This window comes from Capsicum annuum, chromosome 3 (assembly GCF_002878395.1).
Source record: "Capsicum annuum cultivar UCD-10X-F1 chromosome 3, UCD10Xv1.1, whole genome shotgun sequence".
NCBI classification, from domain to species: domain Eukaryota; kingdom Viridiplantae; phylum Streptophyta; class Magnoliopsida; order Solanales; family Solanaceae; genus Capsicum; species Capsicum annuum.
In genome coordinates this window covers 245,131,118-245,150,126 of record NC_061113.1, presented here as the reverse complement: position 1 = coordinate 245,150,126, position 19,009 = coordinate 245,131,118, and the positions used below count along the sequence as shown (strand labels likewise).

At 37.1% G+C, this 19,009-nt stretch overlaps 1 protein-coding gene across 1 annotated transcript; it reads right to left on the bottom strand.

The window, feature by feature from the left end:
• Nucleotides 1–2,134: 2,134 nt before the first annotated feature.
• Nucleotides 2,135–3,407, bottom strand: LOC107864905 (E3 ubiquitin-protein ligase mib1). The gene is made up of 3 exons (XM_016711310.1): nt 2,971–3,407; nt 2,359–2,665; nt 2,135–2,245 (listed from the first exon to the last, which is right to left on the bottom strand). The coding sequence occupies exons 1-3, from the start codon at nt 3,405–3,407 to the stop codon at nt 2,135–2,137; spliced, it is 855 nt and encodes a 284-aa protein (XP_016566796.1).
• Nucleotides 3,408–19,009: the final 15,602 nt, after the last annotated feature.

The window sequence follows — 19,009 nt, the reverse complement described above, 5'->3', positions numbered from 1 at the left end:
ACCTCGACTAATTCTATGAGATATTTGCTATCTAACCCCCGACACAAAACCCCCAGCACATGTACCGTGTAGCTCTCAACAGATTGGAAGAAATCACTTAGTTTACTGTCTATTTTATCGGTTGCACCTCTTTCCTTGTGTACAAATTTCTATTGTGTTCCTTGTACTGAACTCGCAATATCTAATATAGACTAGTGCAATTCATGAACATGAGCATAGACAACGATTTCAAGTGTTAGTAATTGAATTCCTAAAAATTACAAGTACGAATCGAACGTTGAAGTGGGTGAAAATTCTACGAGATCAAGATTCAAATGCGAGTTTACATTTATAGAAAAAATGACTTAATAAACTAGAAAAATGATAACGATGTTACTATGGTGCAAAAATGAATAAGAACGGTATAATTCAATTCAACATTTTTTGTCGTTTGGACGTGCACCCTTAGCTTCCCTCATTTTTTCAACATAGGGGGTCAGCTTGCTTCCGCTTGTGGGTAGACCCGTGAAGGATCCAAAGGACATGGGGCCCGAGGCTAAACCACGGCGAGGGACAAGAATTAGATAGAACAACAATAGATTTGCTTGCTATTCGAAAAATATAGTAGCCAAACTATTCACAAGATGGGATTGTACATTTTTATGGACGGAACGACATTTAAGCTGGGGAAATGATTGATTTTGCTAGCAATGTGAAAGGAATAGCCTTAAATATCGAAAATGAGACTAATTTTTCTCCTCTACAATTTGTGACCCCATATTTAGATGTGCCATGAGGGAATATTGCAATTATAATCAAAAGCACACATTAGTAATTTATGATAATCTATCTCCGCTATGTTCTTAGTAAACAGGCAGCATATCGTCAAATGTCATTACTATTACGGTAACCACCAGGTCATGAGGCTTTCAAAGGGATGTTTTCTATTTACATTAAGCGACCCAAACAATTAAAAATTAGACAGGTGCAAGTAGCTTAACCGCCTTATCCATCATTGAAACTATATCCATGTCACACAGTCATACCTAGGGTTTCGATCTAGTGGTAAGAGCGGACTTGTGAATTAGGCACACGTGACATGTTCGAACTCTGCAACAGACAAAATCATTATACTTAAGTGGAAAAGTATTTTGCCATGGCTTTTCCGATCCACTTCTAACGTTTCTTTTTTGAACTGCTTTGAATCGTTTTTCCTTGCGCTGAAGGTCTATAAAAATTCGGAAACCTCTTTGCCTTCCAATGTAGGGGTAATATCTACGTATACTCTATCCTCCCCAAACTCCACTTGTGGAATTTCACTGGGTATATTGTTGTTGTTGTACCATGAATTATTTAGTGAAGGTACATTGGGTCTATAGCATTGTTGGTGACGATAAAATGATCTCCTGTGACCACTTATAATTTGAATAGAAGAAAATGATCTTACATACATTGTTATATCATGTGACAAAGGATGTATAACTAAAATAACATGTAACGGACTAAAAAACCATATCTTTCATATGTAATTCAAGGCATTGGGTAAAAACTGAAATATGTAGTTGAATTATATATTTGCAAGCAATAAGTACAAGTAGTAGCTAGCATTCATGTCACTCTGCTACTCACTTATATTCTTCATATATCTACAAATATAGATCACAACCAAGAAGTACAACAAAATAGAAAGGCAACCTATGGAACAGACAGTAACGGCAAGACCAAGGGAATGTGATAAGGTAGCAAACATACCCGTTGCAAATGCAATTACAACTGCTAACATTGACAAGCACTGAAAAATACCTGCGAGATCATAAAGCTTCTTTACAATTTTCTTACTTTGAGGATCTCTACTTGTATCTGCCATGAGGAAGTAAATGAATATGGCAACAATTGAGAATGTGAAGGTAATGGCATCTGAAACAACAAATGCACGAAATGCTATTTTACTTATTAGAATCGCCATCCCTTGATTAGGACTATCGGAGTCGCTCTCAAAACCTCCTAGCAATGTGATACCAGCGGCAAAAGTGACTGTCATTATCAAAGTGGCCACAACAATATGAATTTGAGCTGACTTCATAATACTTTCGACTTCTGTTTGATCTGCCTTTTTAGCTTTATCGTGATCAACTTCCCTCAGTTGCATTTTGACTTATGTTCCCATTTCATCATTTGGATTGTGCATGTACTCGTACTTCCGCTTTACCTCAAAGTCACGTTTTCCAAATCGGCCAATGCTACACAAATCCTCCACCAATTTCTGCTGTATTGAGTCGGTTGTAATCAGTATTTGAAAAACAAATGTGCGACCGTGTACCTTCTTGGCTCATCAACAAGGCTATCGCACTTATCAGAGTCTAATAAGAAGCGGACTACCTTGCCTTGATTGTTCAGTACAACAACATGAAGAGCATTTTGATTGTTGCTGTTAAGCATATCCCAACAATCAGGGCAGTGATTTAACAGCTTATTTGTCACGTTTACATCACCTTCACTGGTTGTAATGTGAATTGTTGTCGTCCAGTCATTTTCACTGCCTGCCGGAAGGTACACTAAGGATTTTTTCCACCCCAGCATATCAGAAACTACGTCTTGCAATCCTAATTTAACAACATAGTGCAGAGAATTCCAACCCCATAATTCAAGCTCCTCGCATAAAGGCTTATTCCAACGCCATAGTGATCTAATGCAATCAGGATATGTCAACACGATAAATGCGTAAATAAGGGGTTAGATCTTCTCACAAATCTAGTTCGACAACAGTCATTACAAAATCATCAACAGATTATGGGAAAGTCAACTGAAGTTCAATACTGATACAACAAATAACAAAAATTATGTACCGTTATGTTCCCGAATTACTGCTGCATGCAGCGGCGTTCTATTAGATGGACCTGCAGCATAAATTGGTTTCTTGCAGGATTCCAAGATGTTAATCAAAGAATCGTGAAAACCGGATTCAGCCGCCAGAATAGTGGCGTCTCCTACGCATGGTTAGGCGGAAATTCGAATTCAGGATCTTCTTTCACCAAGATCTTAACCACATCTAGATGTTGGCTCCGCACGGCCTTGTGCAGGGCTGTATATCCGCTAGCACCTATCATCCTCGTGAGTTTCTCCTTAGTATTATGATCTTCTATACGTGCAAGTTGCACATGTACTACTTCAATGTGTCCTGCATTAGCTGCTATGTGAAGAACGGTTTCATTTTTCTTGTTTTGATGGCATAAAAATGCCGGAGTGATCTTAAGGACTTCTGCCACGAAATGGGAGTTGCCATAGAGGGATGAGACATGGAGGACCGTGTTGCCCTTTGGAGTGACTTGGTAGCCATTTTCTTCATTCCTTTTCAAATGATCAAGAAGCAGAAAATTGCCATCTCCAATATTGCCTCTCATCGCAGCATTATACAAGGTCGACTCCATTCCTTTTGATTTGGTGTGTTTTATCCAAGATCTCCCAATGATAATCCTATGAGTCCTTCACTTTCTCTGGACAAAATATTATTATATAGAAAATGTCAATTTTGCTGAATGATCTCTCAAGTTGAGAGTTTTATCATTAAATAGAAGGAGTTCTCCTTGTACATCCCTAAAGATCTTCCCTGAATCCCCTAATATCTACCATGTATCCCCTAATATCAGTCATTTCTAACTATTACATCTCTAAGAATATCTCCTATATTTAAGTATTAAAAGCTAGTTACACAAATATTACACATTTATAATCTGAAATCTATGTGCTGAAAATCTGGACAGATATGATGTCTCTTATCCTAACAGGAAAAAGTAATTAGATTCTTAATGAATCTCAAAGAAGAAAGGGATGTGGTGTTTGCCTTGATCACAAGAACGTGATTTCGATGTTCTCGTATTTCGTTTTCATGTCAAAACTGAAAGAATATCATGAACATAAATAGTTTTAACAACTTATTAAACCTCCTAAAACTAAAGTAATACTTAGATCTCTTAAGATTCACTTCATCTTATGATTCTTTTCTCATAAAAACAAACATGTAGAGTAGTCAATTACTTAAGAAACCAACAAAACATGACTATTAATTTAGGTTGAGGAACAAAGAAAAACTTGTAGCCAACTTACATGAGCTAAAGAGGAAACTTACCAAAATAATAACGGCGTGAGACTGGCGGACGTTGCTCCTTTTCCCTTTACTCAACGTATATATGCTCCTCGCGGATCTACGAAATCCAAACTGAAAACCAGCAGCACATTTCCAACAACTTGAATTCTAATTCAAGAATAGAGAAGAAGAGGCTGATAGAAGGATACCAAAGTAAAATGCTTCGGAAATGGCCTTTTACCGTGGCTGCACTATACACTGTCACACCCATTTTTTAACTTCAAAGAGAGATTGGTTTTAAGTTCGAAAGGGTTTTTATTATTAAAGTGAAAAAATGAAATTTGTTTCGAAAAGGATTATTTACAATTAACTCAGTCGCCACTTGGCATAAATCGGGTGTGCCAAGTTACCCTTGGATATCCTTTTTCAAAGCGGTTTTGACTCTTAAAAACTAGTTTGCGAACAGAGAAAGGAATTCTGTTGACCGAGGGAAAGGTGTTAGGCACCCCTCGATCCCGTGGTTCAACCACGGTCGCTTGGTAGAGCGTATCAGCTATTTTGACACTACGAATGTATAAACCACACATGATCACACAAAACAATCAATCAAATAAACAAAACAAATTCAAAGTATAGTGTCCAATCCAATTATACAGTCCAAAACAAAAGTGACAAAATATAAATTCTATTCTAACCTACACTAGTCCTAAGCTAAACTCCGTTGCTTTACCCAATGCCCTGAGGCCTTCATCACGAACCTCCTTTGCGTACATGATACGTCGGGGCATTCCCCGGTAAATAAGTACAAAAGACCTCGAGGCATCCCCAACTAAGTGAATACACTTTTCAAATACCGTAAGCAAAACATTCAATAAATATTCCAAACATTCCAACAATTCAACAATTCAACAATTCTGAATTTTGCTTACCCGAGCCTAGTGCTTGCCTACCCGCTCGACGACATATCATGTTCACCATCAACAATGAATCAAAATACCATAATATTCACTTTTATCAATTTTCGATTCTCGCTCCCAACTTCATTTTTTAACCACATGATTAAATAATTTCGATGAAGAATCAACAAATTGATATCAACAATCATTCACGATGATCCAAGATATATCACCATCACAAAAAAAAATCCACAAGCAATGAATTTAACAAGCAAAAATATCAAACAATTAGGAATTCATAGAGAACGAGATGAAAATGGGACCTTAATGTCGCTTTTTAATTGAAGTTGCTTTTCGACTAGAACCACGACCAAAATCCAAAAATCGAACCTCGACATCGAATCTCAGACCGATGGAACCGCATCTCGAGATAGCCTCGGTATGAACCCACAACTTGAACAAAAACGCGAGCTAACCAATCAGAACAGAATACCACGAAGAAACAGAACTGCTTTATCGTTTCTCTCATTTTCCGGCGAATCTCAACGGAATCGGGCAAAACGGGTCAGGTTCAGTCGACGGATTTTGGGATTTTTCTGATAGTCACTGGTGGTTTGAGATTTGGTCGCTGGTTTAGTGGTTTTAGCTGTGTTGGTCGCCGATTTCAACTGTTTTCCGAAGCTCCGACGAGATCTGATCGCCGGAACAGACCTTTTATCACCTAGCTCTATCTTTCTTTCTCACCTTTCGATTTCACCTTGATCCCCAAAACTCTCTTCTCTCCTTTTCTGTGTGCGTGAATGGCCAGTGAGGATGATGGTCAGTGTGGGTATTGTTGTTGTTGCGTATGAATTCCCGTGAATCCCCTAATATCAGTGAGTGGAGTGTGTGTTCGTGAGGGAGTATGTTGTGAGAAAAAAAAAGAAAAATGAATTCTGGTTTTTCTTCGGTGAGCCTGAGTTGTCGTCTATGGTCTCTGTATACGTTGAATTGAGAGCCCATTTATCAATTTGTAAAGAATGAAGAAGAAACCAGCAATCTTACGTGGTCCCTCCCTAAAAATGGATGTCCTCCTCTTTTGGTTTATTTCTTTTTTGTAGTATGTATTGGTGTATTCTGTTAAGGAGTTGTTGATTTGAGAAAAAAAACATGGGGTGGGGTAGTGAGGTAGGGATAGGGGTAAGGTGTGGGGTGAGGGGTGAGGGGTGAGGTGTGAGGTGTCCTCCTTTTATAGGAAAGGGTTGTTAGGATGTTTTCAAAGAAAATAAAATTTATTAGGATTTGTTAAATGGGATAAAGATATAAATAAATAAATAAATAAAATGATGAGGTGGTTATTTATTTGTTTTTTCTTGTGAAAAATTACCACGTGGATAGGATATGTGGTAAGATGCGGTAAACGGTAAAAAATATTTTTGGGGAGGGACAAAATTACATGTCTACATCATGCCACTTTTTGCATATAAACACAAAGTTTTTTCATACAAAGAAGTAGACAACGAGACAGAATTTTGTCTCGACCATTATTTAAAAAGAATGAAACTGAAGGAAGGAGGGAGACCAAGTCTTGCTTTAGGACATCTTACCTACCCAAGTTATGAGGGAATTTGTAACGCCCCGAAAAACGGGTCCCGGAGCGTCACATGGTGCTTGAGGCTACGAGTAGCCCCAATCTAACCTTTTGAGCCATTTTCATTCAGTTCAACACAAATCAACAGGGTTTCCATAAATAACCCTCAAATATCAACAGAGTAATCATCATCCAAGAATAAAATTTTTTTAGAAAGTTAACAAAATACAACTTATTAGTCAACTCCCAACATCTATACTAGTCTGACAAGCCTCTAAGAAAATTAATAAAACCAACGAGCCATTGAGACATGCCCCAACTGACTCATACTCAGTTATCAAATGTAAACAATTCCGTGAAACCAACATCAGACATCACGTCCTTGGAACATGAGGACTCACCACAACATAGGATGTAGAACAGCGTGCCCGAAGAATCACTGTCGAACCTGGAACTGAGCACCTGAACCTACATTTCAAGAAAATGCAGCCCACATCCGAAGATGTGGGTCAGTACCATGGAAAGGAACCGAGTATATGGGGGTGTATACAGTTGTATAAACATCATCATCATAAATATTTATAAGAAATATGCAGGATGTATGAAAGACTCACATAGCCCAAAGAAAATCATCATAATCATGAGAGGATGAAATAAGTACAATAACACATGTGAGTCATCATATAATTTGTCATTCAGTTTCAGTTCATCAAGAATATCAATTCTCATAATGTAAATATCATTTAAATCTTTCGAAAGAATAACTTTCACAATTCCACTTTCAAATCACTTCACCATTCACCGTAGACACAAGGAAACACACACACACTGGGAGATCCTATAACCGACATAAACCATGTGAGCTATATGGAGTCCAACGTACAACCCACATTGGGGAGAGCCGTCCTATCCTTGCCATCGGAGTAGGACTATCGATATCAATCCACACAAACTAGTGATCACTATATAAATTAGCCTCAGGCTCACTCCTACGGGGGCATGTAGTTCTAGGGAAGTAAGGTCGCTTTATACCTCCCACTCGGTGCTAAAGATTTCTCCCAAACTTAGCTCAGATCATTTCAAAGACAATCCATAACAAAACAATTTTAGTAATATATAAATATACATCGGGAGCCATCATGTTTCCCATCTATCAAAATCAACCACATTGTGGATTTCTTTCACACTCGAGTTCACATCAACTCCATTAGGACCAAAAGGTCAAATCATTCAAAATATCTCAAATATTCAACATCAACGTGCTTATAAAACACACTTTCTCAAAAAAACACAATTTCCAATGGGGATTCACGACCCAAATATCAAAATCATGATAAATATCGTTCAAGATTCATGCTTTATATCTTCACACATGTAAATTCATCTTTCAAAATCATAAACATCAAGATTTCATAAAAATCATCATAAGATATGGGTTCATGCTTCAAATTCGTAAAAAAATCAAATAAAAATCATGCCTTGGTAAAGAAAAGTACTTTTGGGCACAAGAACGAAAGAGAGTTCTTGTTGAAAAACCCCACATACCTTGAATGATGAACTTTAGATTGATACTCATTTTTGAGATGTTAATCGTGCCTTTGAATTATGGTTCTTGGAGTTCTTGAACTAGGAACTTGGAATCTTGAATAAATTTGCAGAATTAATGGTGAACTTTGGAGGTTCTTGAAGTTGGATGTAGGAGCTTAGGATTTTCTTTTTGAGGGAATTTAATGAAATATAACAAATAATGCTTTAATTGGCTTTAATATGGGGTTTGGACGGATTTTGGGTGAGGGGGAATGACCAAAACACCCCTAAAAATCAAATAATTCTTGAATCTATCCTTTGTTGGATTGTTTTGATAGTCTGAAGTAGATCAACTATAATGTTTTACTCCGATATCCAAATTGGATGAAACTAATTTCATTAGAAAGAGGACTCTCATATATTTCTGTTGATATATAGTATCTCACCCAGATCATTGTGTACGAGGAGTTATGATCGGTTGAAGTTGACCCAAAAATTTGCTTTTGATAGGCTGAAGTAGGTCAACCATAACTTTTTGCTCTGATAGGCAAATTGGATGAAACCAATTTCATTGGAAAGAGGACTCGCAGAACTTTTTGTTGATATATAGTAGATCAGCCAGCTCATTATGTACAAGGATTTATGATCATTTGAAGTTGGAGAAAATATACCCCAGGCCTCAATACTTTTTCCTGCACGTTTTACTGTTCACTACTATTCATGGTTCGATCGAAATGTTCATAACTCGTCGCTCTGGTGTCCGTTTTGGATGATCCACATATCGTTGGAAAGCTTATTCAATACTCTACGCAATGGTGGGTCATAATATAAGAAATTCCACACGAAAAATTTATAATTCATTCTATAAGATAGAACCCAACACGTTTACGCACAAAATTTCAACGAAAAATTTCCCGGGGTATTTCAGAATCAAGTCACGGGTATCTCAAAAGATTAGAAAGAGAAGGACTATACCGAGTTGGAGAGTTGAGTGAGATTCCATCGAGGTTCCGGTCCGCGGCTCTGTCATTACATAAAAAATAAAAATTACAAGTTAAAAATATAAATGAAATTATAAAAATCCTGTCTATGCAGCTTCTGTTGGACTCTTGACTCGCTACTTCATCACACTATTCTTCAGGCGGGCTCCTGACTTGCAATTTCTTCAACTTGCTGCTTGCCTTTCAATTTCTACACCTTGTTCTCCAGGCGGGTTCCTGACCTGCTATTTCATCAACTTGTTGCTATGCTTTCAATTTCTTCACCCTGTTCTGCAGGTAGGCTCCTGACTTGCTATTTTTCAATCTGTTTAACTTTTAATTTCTTCACCTTGTTGCTTGGTTTTTCATTTATTTGCCCTGTGCTTTGGGCAGGCTCCTGAAATCACATCAAAACTGGAAAGAAAATTATCCCAAACAAAAATTATTATAAAGAGAAAGTTCATTTGCCAGAAAAGTAAAGTTCCAAAAACAAGGATTAAACTTTGCCCCAGTTTATCATCAAAGTACTTTTGTGAAATTCACATCATTATATGAATTAAGGAGAATGACTCGACTAAAAGGTACGTTTTATAGGAATCAAAGGGAATGACTTGACTAGAAGGTACGCCTAATAGGAATCAAGAGAAATGAATCGACTAAAAGGTACGTCTCTAGGGGTCAAGGAAAATGATTCGACTAAAAGTATGCCTTATAAGAATCAAGGGGATGACTCGACTAAAAGATACGTCTTATAGGAATCAAAGGGGGTGACTCGACTAAAAGGTATGTCTTCTAGGAATCAAGGGAAATGACTCGACTAAAAGGTACATCGTATAGGAATCAAGGGAAAGGAATAGACTAAAAGGTACGTCTTCTAGGGGTCAAGGGAAATGACTCAACTAAAAGGTACGTCTTATAGGAATCAAAGGGGATGACTCAACTAAAAAGTACGTCTTATAGGAATCAAGGGGAGATGACTCGACTAAAAAGTATGTCTTACAGGAATCAAGGGAGATGACTCGACTAAAAGGTGCGTCTTATAGGAATCAAAAAAGATAACTCGACTAAAAGGTACGTCTCATAGGAATCAAGGGAAATTACTCGACTAAAAGGTACGCCTTATAGGAATCAAAAGGAATGACTCAACTAAAAGGTACATCTTCTAGGGCTCAAGGGGAATGACTCGACTAAAAAGTACGTCTTCTAGGAGTAAAGGTTCAATTTAACAAATGTATCACCTAGCAAATGAAAACTGAAATCCCTGGACAAGAAAGTGTATCTCCGAGGGATATATGCTGATGAATTTTTACCATAACTTGATTATCAAACCTATGCAGCAACATTGCTTCCTGCATTTGTAAAAGTGAGTCATTACAGCCCTTGATGTTTATGTTCTGAAGTCCTTGCTTTAAAGGTAATATGTTTCCTGTTTCATCAAGAAAAACTTGTGAGTTTAAAACCTAGTGGCTGATTTGTGGCTTTAGCTTTTGTGGTGATCGCTCTTGCCCTTGTCACATTTAACCTTGCATCCAACTATTAGCATATATCATTTACTTGCTGAATCATTGTCCCGAACTCAGATTATTAAGAGTGACTGAAACAAACACAGTATCTTTGCTTTGCCATGCTTCTCAGATAGATCCTTTGAACCTTGGTATTTCCATGAATTCCTCGACTTGTCTGTTGACAAAACTTTCTGCATGCCCTTTTTTCAGCTCACAATCATGTTTTTTTTCATATGCTAGCTTTTTTCTTGGTTTGTGCAATTAAAGAAGCTTGTAGTCAGTTTTGAAATATTTTCTCACTTGTTTTAACACGGACTTGACTCAAAGATAAGAAAAGGAAAGAAAGAATGACAATTTTTATTTGGATAACTGACTCAAGAAAGATAAAACAAAAATAAAAAAAAGAAAGAAAAGACAATGAATGTCCCCATTTGAAACAAAGAAACGAAAAATTCATCTAAAAATGACCGTCAACTCTAACGATTATGTCATGCATACCGAATTAAACTGCCTGATCTTTCCATCCAAAACTCTCACAAATTGTTGTTGAGTTAATGACCCTGAAACTGAGTTACTTCCTTGGACCCATTGCATTCAGAGACCTCATTCGGCCAATAGCGCCTCGAAAGGTTTTTTGACAACAAGCCTCTCTCATTTCTTTCTGTCAGTTCACCATCGCCTTATGGTGTCTGTGAGGGTTTTCAGTAATAGGACTCTGCTATTTTCATTACTCTCAGCCACCATCACCTTACGGTGCCCGTGAGGGTTTTCACCAATAAGACTCTCTCATTTTTATTTCTCTCAACTTACCATCATCTTATGGTGTTCGTGAGGATTTTCACCAATAACGCTCTCTCTTTTTTATTTCTCTCTTGATTTCTTATGCTGAGGAAGACACGTAGTTCCCAAATGCATCATCATATCCTTTGCATGCTTAGCCTTAACATCCTCAAAGATTAATATAAAAGTCTTTCTTTGGTTGTAACTTGAATTTTGGATAGGGTTAGAAAGAAAGGACAGTATGAGGCCAAAACGACACCTGAAGTAGGGTAAGTCTTACAACTTTTGGAATCGACTCAAACAATAAGGATTAACTCATGCCCCGGTTTTTTTTACCTTGGCAATTCTAAACTGTTTATTTGGTTGGACCAAGCCTAGAGTAGGGCAGCCTACGTATCTCACCCCCGAAAAAGGAGAATCAGGTCACGCGTAGTTCTAGCAGCTTGTTCTTTTGCTTGATTTTGATTTTTTTCTTTTTTTTTCTTTTGTTGACTCTTTTATTGACTTTTTTTTTCTTTTTGGGACCTTCTGACTCTATTTTTTTTCTTGACGCTTTTTTCTTTTCCTTCTTTTGGAAACATTTTTTCTCTCATTTCTTTTTTAAACTTTCTGACTCTATTGTTTTGCTCGACACTTTTTTTTTTGAGCTTTGCTGACTCTATCTTGATTCCAAAAGAGGGGTATGAAAGAAAATAGGACTAAATCTCAAATAGGGTAAACAAAAGATGACACGATATTTGGATAGCAGAATGAAATGCCTTCGTCATATCAATTCTTGAAAATGCAAGTACATATCATGCAATATGAAGTTGAGAGATGAAGATCATTTGTGATTTTTTTACAGCACTAATTTTAATTGAGACTGTGCGTCGCTACTTCTTCTGCAAACTCCATCTTTGTTGTACATTCCTCATGCTTTTATGGAGCTAATTTTTCTATTCCTGATGACGTAGGATCACGCATCCACTATTTGACCTAATTAAGACATGTCTTTCAAATGCTGACAAAGTTATTCTCACGATTCTCAAAATAATTGCCTTAATTTTCAAAGAAGGCTTCAACTTGATCACCAAATGCCCCAACACTCTATCTATTTTCTTAGACACTCTTTTTTTTTTAACTTTAACCCTCTGATTCAATGCTCATGCTTAAACTGAATTTTAAGATATGGCTGAAAATTTCACTAGCATGTCATATCACTAGAGTCAACATAAAATGTACGATGTAAAGAAAACAAACAAACAACACATATTTAAAACACAAAGGAAAACGGGACACTTCATTTAATTGAAACAAAAGATAGAAGGGTTTGAACATAAACGACAAAAGGACAAAACAAGATAGATCCCGAACTACAACACTGAAATAATTTGGATAACAGAAAGTAAAACAAAACAAACTACCAGACCTCTTCCTAGCAGGGAGAGGGGGTGACTTCTCAATTGCTCAGCCTGACATCTTAGCCACTAGTTTGCATATCAGCATGACTAGAGTTTCCCTCACTGTCAATGTTCTGAACCATAATTGATCCATCTTGAATCATCTTTTCAATTTCTCTTTTCAATTCTCGACAATCTTCAATACTATGACCCTGAGCATCAAAATGATATGCACACCATACATTAGGATCAAAATTTCTTAAATGCCGATTAAGAGTGCACCCAAGGAGAGGAGTGATCATGCCCCATTGTACCAATCTCTAAAATAAATTGGCATACGACTCTCCAATTGGTGTGAAGCTATCTCTCAACTTCTGCCTCATTTCATCGTTTGGCTTGGATAAAAAATCAGGCTTAGATGGGTTTTGGTATGTTTGTGGAGTTAGAGGACGACTCTGAGAAGTTGGTGTGTTCCACTGTGGGTAACATGGAAGTTGAATATGTGTTTGTACATTATACACTGGATATGAAAGTGGAGGAATAGAGTATAATGGGTTTTGGGAGTGATTATATAGAACTTGGGCATAAGCTTGAGTTTGATCCTGAGAGCAACGACGTGGTGGTCTTCTTGACCTTTCCTGCTGTCCAATTGCAATAGCAGATGCATCTTCCTCATTATTTTTCTCCCCAACACTTCTTGAAACCTTTTGAATTGCTTGAGTAGTCGTTTTCAATGTTGCAAAACTCACAATACGACCAGTATTAATCCCTCTTCTATCATCCCCCCCATTTTAAGGACATCAATAAATGACGTAACAAGTGTTGATAAAATGTTTCATTCTACGCTTGAATGAACATCTCCCCTATTTTGCTTTCTTTCATTGGCAATTTTACTCTAGCAGCTTGTTTGCGCCATCTGATCTCATACTCCCTGAAACTCTCAGTATTCTTTTTTTTTTATACTAGTTAGGGATTAACTCCACATTGTATTGAAATTGTTGCACAAATCCATTAGCTAGGTCATCCCAACTAATTCACTTGTCAATGTCTTGGTCAACAAACCATTCCGAAGCTAGGCCTGAAAGACTCTCCTCGAAATAAACCATGAGTAGTTCTTTCTTCCTTCCAGCGCCCATTAATTGGTTACAATAATGCCTCAAATGTGCCACTGGTCCCCATGTCCAACATACTTCTCAAACTTTAGCATTTTAAAGCTAGGAGGAAGGTTGACACCTGGAAATATGCATAAGTCTTTATATGAGATACCTTTGTAACCCCCAAGTCCTTGCAAGTTCTTCATAGCTAGTTCCAAACTTCTTAATTTTCTAGTCATTTACTCTTATTCTTCTATCATAATAGGCTTCTCAGTGTTAGGAGTAAATTCAGGTGGGTGAGTGTCACCGTAAAAACCAGTCAACTTAAATGTAAGCTCAAAAATGTAACACTGATCACCAGTAATATTCAATGCAGGGTCTCTTGTAGTGTAGGGTGGAACAACTTGTGGATGAACATCATAAGTAGGAGCTTCAGGTGGGGGCACCGCTGCAAAAGCATGAACAACAAGTGGAGCCGCATATGTGGTAGTCTTGGATTGGGGAGTGAGGAAATGAACATTGGAAGTGGTTGGATATTGCTGCCCCGGAGTCGATCCTGATGCATATTGTGGCATGTCAACAAAAATGGGAAATTGTGCATATGACATGAGAGGCAAGCTAGAAAGATATTCCAGATTATCAGTGGGAACTGGAGGAAGAGGCAACCCATTAGCCCAAGCTCGATGCATTTCTATCATTTGCTGCCTTAACTTCTGAATCTCTTCATTAGCTCCTAAATTCTCATTTCCCGAACTTCTTATCTGGTTATTGACAACAAACTCAGTATCTTTGTTGGCCATAACGTTCTCTGTGACTTGGTGCAATATGGAGAACCAGTCAAAATGCCACAAACCAACCACCTTAAACTAATTAAACAAGAGATAGAAAATGTGTTAGAATTCAACACTTTCTCAAAATCTCTGTTTTTTTTAAAAGGTCACTGAACCCAAGAAGGGCACCTACGTATCTCACATTTCAAAAGAGGAGAATCAGGTGTGCGTAGTTCGTGATGTCTTGCCAAAATGGCTAAATAAACTAAACTTTTTTTTCTTTTTCTTGAAACTTCAAAGAGAAGAAAATAACAAATTGTCAAAAGAATTGACAAAAATCTTTTTGTATTTTTCAAGTTTAAATCCTTATACAAAATGAAATCTATAATTACCAAAGAAAATCTTTTTGGGTTTTCGATTTTGAATTTTCTATGAAAATGAAACTTGAACCTATTAAAGAAAAATCTTTTTATAGTTTTCTTTTAAAGATGTATATGAAACACTTACTCTAAATAAAGAATGAAGAAAATCTTTTTGGATTTTTCAAATAAGATCCCTGAACCAACAATAGGCTACATACATATCTCACTCCCGAAAGAGAAGAATCAAGGGTGCGTAGTTCATCCAGATTGGACAATCAATAATTAAATAACAAGCTAGACCCTGACTTAAGAGATACGACCAAACAAAGACGATGAACCACGTTAATAAAATCTTTTGAGTTTTCATTTTGACACTTCACAGAAAAATGATATCAACAACTATGAAGGCAAAATCTATTTGGTATTTTCGTTATATGAAATGTACAAAATTTCTACCATCTTTTTTTTGCATTTTTCTTTTATAAGAACTCCTATGAATGAAAAATCTTTTTTGAAGTTTTCGAATTGTGAATGCATACTAAACGAGACAAAGAAAATTTTTTTGATGTTTTTATTTTTGAGAAATAAGTGCAAAAGGTAAAAATCTTTTTGAATTTTTGGATTGTGAGGAACAAAAGCCATAAAAAAAACTCTAAAAAAAAAAAGAAACTACGAAACTCTTTTTTTCGATTCGCCTTTTCTCTTTTTTCCTTTTTTTTCGATTTTTCATGCCCACACACTTTACTTCTAACACATGCTTTCCCCCACATCAGTCTGTCAAGTGACCACGTTACCCTCAAAGATGCAACATTTAGTATATAGGGATGCTTTAGAGGTGAGTCTCCTACAAAGGACCAAGTGGATCCCGCTAGGTCTCAATATGATGCACATAAGTATGACCTAAAGGTTGACCTACGCTGGGGTTCACTAACAAAGCTATTCGGGGGAGCGTATGGTCGATAGTGATTGTTTTGGCTGTCCACCTACTCCATACCAGCCGACGGCTCCCCCTCCTAAAATAAGGGTGACTCAACTGTAGGTTGTGTACACAGCGTGTACTACAGAACTTGTTGCAGAAAGAATTAACTCGGGTTATGTATATGATGCCAGTTATAAAGCGATAACATGTAAGAGAAAAACTGTAGACAAAGAGCACGTAGGCACTCAAAAACGATAACACAAATGTTTATACACCCTTGATGTCAAACTAAGCCGATACAACTCCAAAAATAAGCTCAAATTCTGAAAACTCCCCAGCAGAGTCCCCAGAGCTGTCACACCCTTTTTTTAACTCCAAAGAGAGATTGGTTTTAAGTTCGAAAGGATTTTTATTATTAAAGTGACAAAATAAAAATTTGTTTCAAAAAGAATTATTTACAATTAACTCAGAGTCGGCACTTGACATAAATTGGGTGTGCCAAGTCACCCTTGGATATTCTTTTTCAAAATGGTTTTGACTCTTAAAAACTGGTTTGTGAACTGAGATTCCAGCTAAGGAATTCTGTTGACCAAGGGGAAGGTGTTAGGCATCCCTCGATCCCGTGGTTCGGCCACGGTCGCTTGGTGGAGTGTATCAGCTATTTTGACACTACGAATGTATAAACCACACATGATCACACAAAACAATCAATTAAATAAACAAAATAAAACAAAAAAAATCAAAGTATAGTGTACAGTCCAATTATACAGTCCAAAACAAAAGTGCGAAAATATAAATCCTATTCTAACCTACACTAGTCCTAAGCTAAACTCCATTGCTTTACCTGATGCCCTGGGAGCTTCATCACGAACCTCCTTTGCGTATATGATACATCAGAGCATTCCTCGGTAAATAAGTACAAAAGACCTCGAGGCATCCCCCGACTAAATGAATACACTTTTCAAATACGGCAAACAAAACATTCAACAAATATTCCAAATATTCCAACAATTCAACAATTCTGAATTTTGCTTACCCGAGCCTAGTGTTTGCCTACCCGCTCGATGACATATCACGTTCACCATCAACAATGAATCAAAATACCATAATATTCACTTTTATCAATTTTCAATTCCCGCCCCCAACTTCATTTTTTTAACCACATGATTAAATAATTTCGATGAAGAATCAACAAATTGATGTCAACAATCATTCACGATGATCCAAGATATATCATCATCACCAAACAAAATCCACACGTAATGAATTTAACAAGCAAAAACATCAAACAATTAGGAATTCATAGAGAACGAGATAAAAATGGGACCTTAATGTCGTTTTTCAATTGAAGTTGCTTTTCGACTAGAAACATGACCAAAATCCAAAAATTGAACCTCAACATCAAATCTCAAACCGAAGGAACCGCATCTCGGACTAGCCTCGGTATGAACCCACAACTTGAACAAAACCGTGAGCTAACCAATCAGAACAGAATACCATGAAGAAACATAACTGCTCTATCATTTCTCTCATTTTTCGGTGAAACTCAACGGAATCGGGCAAAACAGGTCAGGTTCAGTCGATGGATTTTGGGATTTTTCTGACAGAGTCGCTGGCGGTTTGAGATTTGGTCCCTGGTTTAGTGGTTTCAGCTGGGTTGGTCGCCGATTTCTGTTGTTTGCCGGAGCTTCGACGAGATCTGATCGCCGGAGTAGACCTTTTCTCGCCGAGCTCTATCTCTCTTTCTCACCTCTTGATTTCACCTTGCTCCCCAAAACTCTCTTCTCTCCTTTTCTGTGTGCGTGAATGGCCAGTGAAGATGATGGTTAGTGTGGGTATTGTTGTTGTTGTGTATGAATTCCCGTGAATCCCCCAATATCAGTGAGTAGAGTGTGTGTTCGTGAGGGAGTATGTTGTGAGAAAAAAAAAGAAAAATGAATTCTGTTTTTTCTTCGGTGAGCCTGAGTTGTCGTCTATGGTCTCTGTATATGTTGAATTGAGAGCCCCTTTATCAATTTGTAAAGAAAGAAGAAGAAACCAGCAATCTTACGTGGGCCCTCCCTAAAAATGGCCTTCCTCCTCTTTTGGTTTATTTCCTTTTTGTAGTGTGTATTGGTGTATTCTGTTAAGGAGTTGTTGAGTGGATGAAAAAAAAACGTGGGGTAGGGTAGTGAGGTAGGGATAGGGATAAGGTGTGGGGTGTCCTCCTTTTCTAGGAAAGGGTTGTTAGGATGTTTTAAAAGAAGATAAAATTTGTTAGGATTTATTAAATGAAATAAAGATAAAAATAAATAAATAAATAAATAAATAAAATGATGAGGTGGTTATTTCTTTTATTTTTCTTGTGAAAACATTACCATGTGAATAGGATACTTGGTAAGATGGGGTAAACGGTAAAAAATACTTTTGGAAAGAGACAAAATTACGTGTCTACAAACACAACATATTCCTCTACAAGAATCCCTTACTGGAATCTTTGCGGAGGGGCTCAGATTAGCTATACTGGGACTAGAACAACCCGTCCAAAATTGCAGGTATTGTGTTTAGCAAGGATTTTTTGATGAGCAGTGTAAAGAAACATACTAGAATTAAAGCTCCAACCATATCGAAGAGGTAGTGGCATATTTGATTTGAGAGAGGAAAACTCCGATCGCACATCATATAGCTTACTCTAAAGTAAGGTATCTTCAATAATGAAAATATTATACAATATGAATTTATATTAATTTTGAAACAAGATGTTGATGACATATCTATCACTCAAGAACATTATACAGAAAGATTGAAGAACTGCAAGCCAGTCAAGGTTGTAACATAGACCCAAGTCTCTATGTGAGTTACATAGGAAGTTTCAGATCACAAGGCCTATTCTTTCACCAAAGCAACGGTACTTCTTATTAACAAGTAATAATATCTACAGTAGCTTGCTCTTGTAGCATCTTTATCAACTTCAAACACCAAATTGTATGACTAACACATTAGGCAGCTGCAACATACTTGACTTTACAAGTTAAGAAAGGAAGGAATCAAAAAAAGAAAAAGAGAAAAACAATAGAATATCATCACAGGTTGCTTCTTAAGTACCTTAACAAAGTGATGGGGTTCAGTCGGTAAATAGTGGAAGGTTAGAAACATTGAATTCAAGGGGCAAGCCCCGTGCACAA